The sequence below is a fragment of the Aulonocara stuartgranti genome, assembly GCF_965226115.1.
Source record: "Aulonocara stuartgranti genome assembly, chromosome: 5".
NCBI classification, from domain to species: domain Eukaryota; kingdom Metazoa; phylum Chordata; class Actinopteri; order Cichliformes; family Cichlidae; genus Aulonocara; species Aulonocara stuartgranti.
Window position 1 is genome coordinate 32,046,944 of NC_138943.1, and position 11,869 is coordinate 32,058,812.

Genomic DNA, 11,869 nt, shown 5'->3' on the forward strand with positions numbered 1-11,869 from the left:
AGCAGTGGATCTATTTATAACAAACATTGGATTGTTGCACCAAGTACTGATGAAGGGTGTCTACTAGAACAGGAAACAGTGATTCCATGAAATCTGTTCTGTATTTTTCAAGTAAGGCATCTTTTTATTTCACTATCTTTGGTCCAAAACCTCTTGTTGCCTGTTTTTAGGACACTTTGGTTAGGGAAATATTCAAGTTCAGAAATGTCAGTGCAAAGACTTACACGAGGTCAAGACAAATGTATATATAATTACAGGCTGTTTTGTTTTGCCAAGGTTTTATACTATTTCCACTTTGGGCATTTACTCAGCAGATCTCAGCTGAGCAGCCACTAGATCACTAAGTTTAAACTTTCCACCAAAGCAAACCAGTGCTAAACCTGGACATCTCAAATCTAATAACCAAATATAACAGTTTTAGGGACAAAATGACTTCTACAAATATGAACTTAGCACTTTCTCACTGTTTTACAATCTGTATGATCCTATAACATCTAATCAAAATTCAAAAATTTACCACCTTTATTGTATCTTTATTCCATTGAGATGGAACCATGTGGATGTTCCAGGGGTTTTTATGGGATTTATAATATTTGTATTGCTTGCCTGAACATCCCTCTTTAATTATTCCTTTGGACTTGAATGCATGAATCCCCTAACAAACCAAATATTTGTCTTTACGATAGCTTTGAGGGCTTAAAAGCTGGAGCTCTTATGCTCATTGAACTCAGCATGCAAGCCGGTTGGTTGCAAGGCATGCTGGAAAATCACTGCAGCACGAGCAGCAGGTGCAGTCTAGTCACATGTTAGCTTTAATTAAAAATACACAACCCCTGCTGAGATGGATTTGACTATCCCGTATTTTAGTATGGCCATTCAGTAGGGTTGTGCTGGCCTTTCTTTTTCATGAAGGGTCACCAGATGGTGCTGTTGCAACAAAGTGTTTATCTTTAATTTTTTTCCAGGATAAAAAACCCACCACATCCTTTAGAAATGCTTAAAAATGCACCAACTTCATCAGACTGAGTGTAAGTGAACTTGCCATTCTAACTTGTGGCATGTGTGTCAACTTCGGGGAAACCTCTGGCCCCGCATCAGAATTTAAAACAGTCATTTTCATTTCCTTAAAAAGATTACTATACAACCAATTTAAAGTCAATGTCATTTATAAAAGCAATAAATGACATTTGTTTGAAGGATGCAAAAAATACAAAAATAGAAATCTTAGTCAATGTGATACTTGGCTCGTTAAAAAAAAACTGTGCAGTGATTTAGGAGATTAGGTTGAACGGTTAATTTAGCATAGCAAGGTAAAAGAGCTTTAATTTAAAAGCAAATGTCTGGCAAGTAACATAAAGTAAATAAATCACAAAATGTCCTAATGAATGGAACACCAAGTTAATATTATACAAATCATTATATTATATATGAATATATTATCAGTTTTTGCTAAATCTTTGTGCCCCATACATTGCACAATTACAGGAGCACTGGTTTCACTGGTTTTAATGATAACCCTGAACACGGGCAATGACAGGAAGCCATTAGTTACTATAAGAGTCTCAACCTTATAATGCTTTACCATGTCCGGGGACACAGGCACACTGGCAACCACATTAGACATCCACTAGAATGAAAATCTAAACACAGACAGCTCCACACTCCACAGAGCAATAATCATTCCTGTCAATCTATAATTTGTCAAAAGGACACTTAGTTGGTGCGTTGCAGTGTAATATTTCCACGCTCCAGTCAGGTGGGTATATAAAGTATGAAACACTTTTGCTGATACTTTCTTTTGTATACAAAAGAAAGTATCAGCAAAAGTGTTTCATACTTTAAAACATTCATGTAAAAAAAAATGAAATGAAAAATGTTTTACAACCATACTCCTGAATATATGTGCAAATAGTAACTTATGGTAACAGCAGCAGATGGTACAGATAATATACTTCCCTGAACATCAAAACTGTGGTAAATGGTTAAATGCACTGATATAAATTACAGACATTCTTTGCATTTGCATGGCTGAAATAAACATCCATTGTACATGTTTACTTCCATGCTATGAAAACAGGATTGATTAGCGCAGCAGAAATGATCATTTAAATGAACTTAATGAACTTTTTGGTGCAAAAAGTTGAATAAAAGTTACAATGTAGACTGTGTAGGCTACTGTGTTTCATACATTTTAAAAATGGTTTTACATGAGAGAGATGGCCACAAAGAAACGTTACATTATGGCCTGTGCATGAGTAGCCTGCATACTGACTTTACAGACCATTCAAGTGTGCTTGTGGACCTCTTGACCCCTGTGCAATTTCTTGATCTCAATAATAATCATTATATAACACGCAGTAAAACATCATCTTTTTTTTTTATCTCCAAGTGCAGATGTAGGATCAAAGTTCTTTTTTTCTTCACATCCTAAATATAAAACATTGCATAATGTCATAAAGGCGATCTGTCTCTAAGCATTTGCATCTCATGAGCGCGCAGACACGTGCTACCTATAGCTGGCAGGAGCTGAAACTCCTGACTGATCCCAGGCCTGCTCACTACATGCAGGCGGACGTGCGTCGCATAGACTAGACGCTGCACACACCGACACAGACCCGTAGCCTACTGACGCTTCCACCTCGGTGAGCTTCGACATCCGCTCAGCTGTGTGCTATTTGCAGTCTCCGTGTGACAGCTATAATTCGGCGTCCTTTTGACGAGGCTGTGGATACGTAAGTGTTGCGCCATGCTGCCGCACAGCTGCTTTTTTTAATTCCTCAAGACGGGAACGGGAGACCTCCGCCATCGGTGAAAATTGAGATGTGTTCTCTGAGCCGCTCGTCTGAACGGATGCTCTCCGAAATGGTGTCTGAAGCTAACCCTGGTCGCCTCTGTCCAGCAGAGATCAGAAGCATAGAGAGGGCTGCTTCTGACGCGCTTTGAGATGAAGGATAAGAAGAAAAAAAGAGACGTGAAATGATTTTTCTTTTTGTTTGTTTTGTTTGGTTCTGTTTTGTTTATGATGGGGATTAATGCGCGTCCAGATGGGATTTATTCCTGAGTAGTTTTCAGCTGAAGGGGGCGGCGGATCGTGTTGATTTTGTTCTAAATTCAGACCTGGAAGAGAGAGGGGGGGAAAGGATACCGCTGCTGCTCGTCGGTGAATTGATGTGGGAATACGCGCTACCTGGGCTGCATAGATGGCAAACACAAGCGAGTTAGGAGAGAGCAGCCCGTCCTTACAGAACTATGCGTCCACGGCCTCTGCGGTCAAGCTGGCCTCGCTGGGTCTGATCATGGGCATCAGTCTGCTGGGCAACGCGTCGCTGTCGCTGCTGCTGCTGAAGGACAGCTCGCTGCATAAGGCGCCCTACTATTTCCTGCTGGATCTGTGCCTGGCGGACGTGGTGCGCTCTGCTGTCTGCTTCCCCTTCGTGATGGCATCGATCGGCGGCGGCTCCGCCTGGCCGTACAGCCCCCTGAGCTGCAAGATCGTCGCCTTCATGTCGGTGCTTTTCTGCTTCCACGTCGCCTTCCTGCTCTTCTGCGTCAGCGTCACCCGGTACATGGCGATCGCCCACCACAGGTTCTACTCGAAGCGGATGAATCTGTGTACGTGCGTGGCGGTGATCTGCATGGTGTGGACTCTCTCCGTGGCGATGGCTTTTCCTCCGGTTTTCGACGTGGGCACCTATAAGTTTATCCGTGAGGAGGAGCAGTGCATCTTCGAGCACCGCTACGTGAAGGCGAACGACACCCTGGGCTTCATGCTGATGCTGGCCGTCATCGTGGGGACGACTCATGTGGTTTACATAAAGATGCTGTGCTTCGTTTACGACCACCGCAAGATGAAGCCGGCTCAGCTGGTGCCAGCTATCAGCCAGAACTGGACTTTCCACGGCCCCGGGGCCACCGGGCAAGCCGCCGCCAACTGGATCGCCGGCTTCGGCCGCGGACCGACCCCCCCGACGCTGGTGGGGATCAGACAGGCTTCGCACCCGGGCAACAGGAGACTGCTGGTGCTGGATGAGTTTAAGATGGAGAAGCGCATCGGGAAGATGTACTACATGATTACGCTGACCTTCCTCATTTTGTGGGCGCCCTACATAAGCGCCTGTTACCTGAGGATATTTGTGCGAGGGGCCCCGGTCCCGCAGCTTTACCTGACGGCTGCTGTGTGGATGAGCTTCGCCCAGGCGGGAGCGAACCCCATCATCAGCTTTCTGTTCAACAAGGAGCTCCGGATGAGGCTCCGAGCGTGTTTCCCCTGTTGCCTGGGAACGCAGACACCCATGGAGCCGTACTGTGTCATCTGAACCGCAGCGGGACCCTCAAATACTGCCAAAGTCACGTTTGTGTAGGATTTCAGAATGTACACGGAATAGTTTACCCACATTTCTATCAGTGGCAAAGGGTTTACACGCTATTTTAATCTGACAGAACTTTACTGATGGTGTAAATTCCTGCTATATTTTGCTTTCTGGACTGATTTAACTCACATGAAGCATAATATGTAATGATTTAATTAAAAAGAAATAGGCTGCAGTGTATTGGAGGGTTTTTTGCCTCTCTAGCTGGGTATCATGGGAAAACCACTCTTCATTTTTGCCTCTGCATGTATTTAGGTGTTATTCATTCCAGAGGTAAGACGTAGCACATGCAACTTACATGTGCCCTGTTAAATCCTACCTTTGATGAATGACCTTTTTCCATATCTCCATATTTTACACGAATGTCATTTTGCCTATTTTCTTTGGATATTAAAAAAAAAAAGAAATATTATCCCAACAAATCAATTTGATGTTGTGGCCCACTGGAAAACTACAAAAAGCAATGCAGAACTACACTTGATCAGACCCCCACCCCCATCCAACATCTGTATCCGCTTTACTTATCAGTCATTTAAATACTAAAGCTAAGACACAGATCACAGTATGTTTTTAATGAAGGCAATATCACATTTGTAAATACTGTAAAGCCCTGCTAACCCCTTCCTCGAGCTTTTTTTTTTTTTTTTTTTTTTTTTTTTTTTTACACCCATATATCCTTGTATAGTTCATAATCTCTCAGAACTCTTTGTGTTGAACGAGGTGTTTGAACTCACTTTAAAAGCATTTCGCAAATTCTTCTTCTCCATCATCTCCTGTGTTGAGCAGGTCGATTTACATCCCCCCAAAGAACATACAGTACATTACAAGCAGCATTCGTTTTCTATGGATGGAACACTGAGAAGAAATGTGAACAATTTGGTGCTTTGAAAAGGACAGTTTCATTCTTTGTATTTCTTAGCAAATAAATAAGAAATGGATGATAAGTTGTTTGACTCAGTCATCTGCATTTAACGGTATCACTCCATTCTTGAATGGCTTGAAGGTAAGCCGTTCCCTAAGAGAGAAATCAGCCCTCACATACCAGACCCACTGTTTAGTATAACAGTATATGTTTGTTTCAATTAAGTTTTTGTAAACTACTTTGATTGGCATGCTAATTTGAGTGTTCATATTGGTGTTTATATATTTATAGCTGCTGACAGCCCCGATGATGGGTGTGAACTTGCTGCAGTCAGCTACAGATTTTAAAAGGAAGAATATCCCAGCTGAATAAAACCATTTATAGTATATTTTGGCAAACTGGTTGCTAATTGAGTGAATGCATGACCCTGTGAATTCTTTCTGATCTTTAAGGTTTCATAAAGGGGCATGTGAGCAACTTGGTATTGCACCTTCATGCAGAGAGTTCTTACAAGCAACAGAGAGTGAGATGCTTTGTAGGACACATTTTCAGATGCAATATTCACCATAATGCAACTGAGTGAAAGTGCTATTAGACAATCCCTCCACTGCCCAAATGTCCACTTATTTAAGACCACATTTTCTTTATTCTGTCTCAACCCAAATTCAACACTGGACTTATGTATAGCAATTGGATATAACTGCTTTAACACCATGAAGGAGGGTGCCAGTAAGACTCACTTCATACTTTATTCTTTTACCATTTTAAAACACTCTTTAATGCTTCTCTCTATTTGAATTTAATTTGTTGCCTGTGAAACAGCTGTTTACAACTGGAATCTCTGATGAAATCTCTTTAATGTTATCTAGTATTAAACAAAAGATAAGGCTAGTGGGGTGTTGAGAAGACATAAACTTGTGTCTTTTGATCCATTCAAATCCCCAGGAGTGTCTGTAAATGTGTGTGGAGAGTTGCAAAATTGTAGCTCTGTCCCTGTGTGCATTTTTGAATGCGTACAAGAAACAACAAGAAACTAGAAATAAATAAATCCGTGGATGTATAAAGATTAGCATATGTGAGAAATAAATGTTAATGTGCTTTAATTATGAGTCGAAACTGTTAGTTAGCTTTCTAAGCTGTAAATTGATCTGAATTTGTAGCCTTTGCTTGTGATTTGAGGTAAAATCTTCACAACAGACATTACATTGAGTTTTACTCATGTGTACAATTATAACTCAGATCTGAGGGCATGCATGCCTCCTTCCACACACATTTGCAGACGACGGCATAACAACCACACCCCCCACCTCCCTTCTCTGTGCACGGGTGAACATCAGGTTTAAATGGAGAATATAAAGAGACACCTTTGCTCTTTGATTCTGACAGTCTGACACCGACCCTGACATTTACCACCAATTTGCCTATCATTGAAGAAATCTCCCGTCGAGCTAATTACAGCCGGTGGGAATACCTCACGTCAGTTTCACGTCACAATGTCAGTGTGTCGGCAAATTGTTACCATGTATACATGACAAACTGCTCGTAGCTGTTTAGTTTAAAGGCCAGAGGTTTGATTTAAACCTTTAAAAAAGTCTGACAGACTCGGTGTCAACTAACTGCTCATTAAACAGTTAAACAGTTTCCAACCGTGTTTTAATCAAACTCAATCAAGCTCCTGATTGATTCAGCAATAGCTGTTTTGCTAATTGGCATTGGCCTTGATGAATAATAATAATAATAAAAACATCTCTTTGCTTTATGAAGTTTTTTCTGAGCTTCAGTCCTTTTCGTTCTATCAAAAGCAGTATACCAGGTTCCTCGACACACTGTCTGCCTTCAGTGCATCTATAACCATTAACATCACATCATGCATGACTGTTCAGGACAGCTGGTTCTGCTCTGCTGACAGCGTGCAGAGGTCTCACAGCATCGTTTCTGTGGCTCCACAGCTGCAGGAAGATCCTCACCTGCACGTGCTCTCATGCGATGCAGATACAGGGTGGGTATTTTTAGGTACACAATGTTGTCTTCAGGGCACGCAGGCTGCATTGTGAAGCTGGGGAATTATGATTCCTGCTACCTGGATTTTCCTGCTGGCTTTGCTAGTGACCTTCTCATTCTAGCCAACCCCTAAGCAAACCACAGTGACCTCTGTCATCCTTAATGGGTTTTACAAAAACACTGTTTGGACAGATGGAGGTATAGCTGTTTCAAAATGGTACGCTCAACTGAGTATTCAAGTATTTGATCAGTATTCTTGTAGCACCTCATTGATTTAGCTTGTTCCTCCTTCTTGTTAAACACCTGGTGACTACATTACCCACAATTCAGATGCTACTGCTAACAGGGAGGGCTGAGTATGGTCACCACCTTTGAACATCTTTCATTTTCAGAGTGGTCTTCAGCTTCACCTAAGGCTGGCTCAGGTAACACCATGATTTCACTTGCTACCTTTTGTCAGCTTTATGTGTAAACCCTTTAAGACTTCTAGTGATTATTGTTTTTTCTTACTTCCATACTTACTTTTTCACTCCATCATTGGTCATCATCACTGGACTTGGTTAGCTCAGCTGCCTCAGAACTGTAGATGTTAATTTTGATATACTGCAAGTCACAGAAATGCAGCCAACACATTTAAGAGGCAAGAACCTGGTAATGTTTGACATTTAAACTTCCTGGAAGCCCTGATTTTAATATTTTTTTAAGCTTTAGACAGTCAAGTCATATTTTGAAGTTGTTGCGCAGCTAAGAGAGCGTTTCAAGTTGGTTGAATGATCTTCACAGCCACAGAAGACCAATATCTGTTATAAAAATGGGAGATATGAGTCACTGCTTTACACACTGGGCGAATCTAATTTTAGCCTTAAGCCTTGAAGAAATCACAGCCTGACAGTGATTAATTTCATAGCAGTCTCTGTGTTTCCTGGTGGTGTAAACGCTGCTGTTGTGGTGAGTGTGAATTTTAAAAAAAGCACCTTTGTATTTTAGCAGCAATTAAAATGTTCTCCACGGTTCTTGTTTTGGTATTTTGTGGTTGGAAAAGTGATTAAGCATGAAAAAAACAAAGTCACTTCTATGTTTCAGTTATGACTGGATAATGAAACTGTAACACACAGTGAGCATCACTCAGCAGGCATGTCATTTCATTACTGCTGCAATAACACGTGTTTCTTCTCATGCTTCCCAAAAGGGCAACTGCAAGCTCACCAAGAACTTAAACGATGTTAAAGTATGAGTCTTAACAATGCTGGCGTGTCCCTTTGGGCATTTTATTCATAGACGATATTGTTAAATAAAATAAACTAATCAAAGAAATCAATCCCTGAATTTATACTTGTATTATTTTTGGTTTATCTCAAAGTGAAATGTCAAAATGTATTTTAGGTAGCGTAAGATCCAAAAGGACAAGAGGGTTTTCCTTTAAATGGATGGTTTAATTTGAGCCAATAGGGTGACGCGTTGTTAAATATATCTCTTTATTCCAAATAAAAAAGGCTTTTAAAGGCAGATAAAATATTTACAGTGTAAATGCAGGTCCTCAGAGGTAGAAGTCAGGATACTTGTAGGGTGAGAGACATTTGGATTTGCCTTCCATGATGGTAATACATGACAGGTTCGGCAAACAGGGGCAGGTATGATGAAGCCTTTTGCCAAAGAAGGGAACCTAGAGGGAGAGAATTATGAGGTGCTGGTTACAGGTTCGTCAGCCATAATGGATGGTTGGAAAACAGAGGCAGAGGCGTTGTTTTACGGCCTCCTGTGTGAATTTCTGCCGCCTCTTCTCATGCCCTCCTGCATCATCACTGACACCAGCAGTCAGGCTGTTATAGAAACTCTCACCTTGTGGCTCAGAGGATGACAGTCCTCTCCTTCCTGTCCCATGGGCGTACACATACGCAGGCTGCGAATCCACAAACTCACTGCACAGCACATCCCTCCTCCACACTGGGAGTCCCTTTCACAGGCCTACAAACACACACACACACACACACACACACACACACACACACACACACACACACGTACTACGTATGAAAAAGACAGCTCGATTTTGTCAGGTGTGTAAAAGTTCTGCAAACACCCATCAGTGTTTTCTCCAGTCTAATCAAAGGAAAGATGTACTGACTTTATGTAATTATAGCATGCACACATAAAAAATGCAGTCAAGCAGAATTATGGTAGCGTTAACAGGAAAAGGCTGGCGAGAAATGTGATAGCAGCTGAGGCGCGATTACACACTGCAGTGCATTGTGCTGTATTTTGAGCGTGTGATTACACTTGCAGTCATACCTCAGCAAAACAAAAAAAAAGCTTTAGAACTGCTGGTGATTTTACCGCTTGGAGTGTAGAGCTGAGAAGCTGAGTGACAGCTCTCGCTTTAGATGAGATGAAGGGAACACAATGAAGAGGAACAGAAGTGATTTCATGTGACAGATGCGGATGGAAATCACTTTCTGTTTCATGGCTGCGCGCTCCTCTCTCAATTCACAATGAGCGACACAGAGTGAGAGGGCTGTGGTGACAGACAGGGCTGTTTTATTGGAAGGGTGTGGATGTAAGATTTGACTCGGATAGCAAAATGATCAAAAAGGATGCAGAGGCATTGGAGTTTAGAAATGAAATGAGTTTATTAATGGAAAAACTGGTCATCAACCGCCATGCTTCAGAATCTGAAATGACACACAGTATGTGTAATTGGTCATTTAGGTGTTGTTATTGTTATATATGGATGCTTTGCTTTGCTGGGTGGTCAAATACAAGGAATATTTTGTCTTTGATTTTTTTTCTATTACAGTATTAAAAATGCAAATTAATGTATATAAAACATACATTTACATATTCTATTAACAGATTTTTCTTATCTATCTATCTATGGGGATGAATTGTCAGATGAAAAAAAATACAAGTGAATGATAAATGTCACAATGAAGAACTATGTATTTTATATCTACCTGTGTGCATGTGTATGTGTGTGTAGATAGACAGATATAGATAAAGATATTTGAAGTGTTTGAAGTTTGATATGTATAGATAACCCTATATTGCCCATTATTACAAGGCTAATTTGTAGCAGCGTCCATGAAAAACTATCAAAGAAAAACAAAGCATCTGCCTAATCGTTTTATTTACCCATGAAGTATGTACCTGTTTGGCTGTACTTACCCCTGTGATTACGGCTGAAGATCCGTGGGACACAAACAACAGCGAGAAGAGCAGTAAGAAGAAAGACCTCATGATGAAGCGATGTCTTTGTGTTCCTGTGCCCGCCAGGGTTACAAGTAAGGATGCTGAGGCTGATGGACCTTCCTGCATGTGCATCCGTCACAGACTGCAAAGCCAAGTGGCCTCCAAATCCGTGTGTTGAGGGCTGGCATTGGTTTATAAACCCAGCCCGCCATTCAGAAACTCCGTGACTCACTCACACAGCACTGCCTTGGAGGACTTTTTTTTTAAAGAAAGAAAGAAAGAAAGAAAGATAAATTGTCCAAGAATGTCCCTTCCTTTATTTGTTCTGACGACGCTCTGTGCCTGCATTATTATTTCACATTCTCATAGCAAAAGTGAAGGTTATGTTGCCTTCGTACATGCTAAAGCTGGGCAGAAATCAATACAAAACCGTAGTAGCATTGTTGTAGTTTTGTGTCACGTTCTTCACAATTTTCCTTTTCAGATTGCAAGGCCACAGTTATAAAATGTCCTTTTCAACCAACTCGCAACGCAGTTCACAATAAAAGCCACCGTCGTTCATGGACGAGAATTTTTGAGATACTGAAATAAAAAATCTCTGGAGTTGTACAGTTTGCAGATTATTTTAAACTGCGATTTCTATTACAGAAGTAATACAAGGATAACAGGTGTCATTAAAATGTATTAAGTACTTGTATTCCAGTAGTTCAGCTTGATGCGAATATCAACCTGACCAATCCCACAACGTCTGTGTGGTTTAAATAATGTGAAATTTAAAAAATGTGATGAGAAAAGTCCTCTGCGTCTATACTGAAAAAGTTTTAATTCTTTGTGTTGTTTTCGGGACAAATTAAGACACATGGTGACAAAACAACACCTTGTGTTCTGAAAACCTGTTAACTTCTGACTTTATGATCTTGTAGACTGCAACACAACAGCCACTCAGACAGCTAATAAATAACTGAAATACGCTTTGACTGAAGTGCTCCATAATAGCACTTAATCTTTTGGCAGCTATATTCACTTCATAATTATTTAATCAGTTTGTATTGTTAAGACATTTGAAAAAGCTGATTATTGGCTAAAGTAAATTTTGAAGGCTGATGTGGAGCAGCATTTCAAACAAGTGCAGATGGACCGGGCAGGCATCCTGTGGAGGCCTTGGTTTAGTGTACGGTAGAAACGACTGTGTGCAATCGCCTGAAGTCACCGGAGCACAGGAACCCGACTGACATGGCCAATCAACGCTCGGCGAGCTAAATCTGTCTTCATCACAACTCTGCAGACTGACACTGATGACTGACTCACACTGGTAGACATGCAACGAAGTGCCAGAAATCTATTGTTCCTGTTACAATCATTGCAATGAACAATTCAAATCCCATTAAGTCAGATTAGTTTTATAGCATAAAAAACAACAGTTCCCATCCACCCATCTGTCCAGCCATTC

At 41.0% G+C, this 11,869-nt stretch overlaps 1 protein-coding gene across 1 annotated transcript; it reads left to right on the forward strand.

The window, feature by feature from the left end:
• Positions 1–1,684: 1,684 nt before the first annotated feature.
• Positions 1,685–5,003, forward strand: gpr27 (G protein-coupled receptor 27). The gene is made up of 2 exons (XM_082532468.1): positions 1,685–1,769; positions 1,812–5,003. Exon 2 carries the CDS (start codon positions 3,201–3,203, stop codon positions 4,314–4,316), a length of 1,116 nt encoding a protein of 371 aa, XP_082388594.1. The 5' UTR covers positions 1,685–1,769; positions 1,812–3,200; the 3' UTR covers positions 4,317–5,003.
• The last annotated feature ends 6,866 nt before the right edge of the window (positions 5,004–11,869 follow it).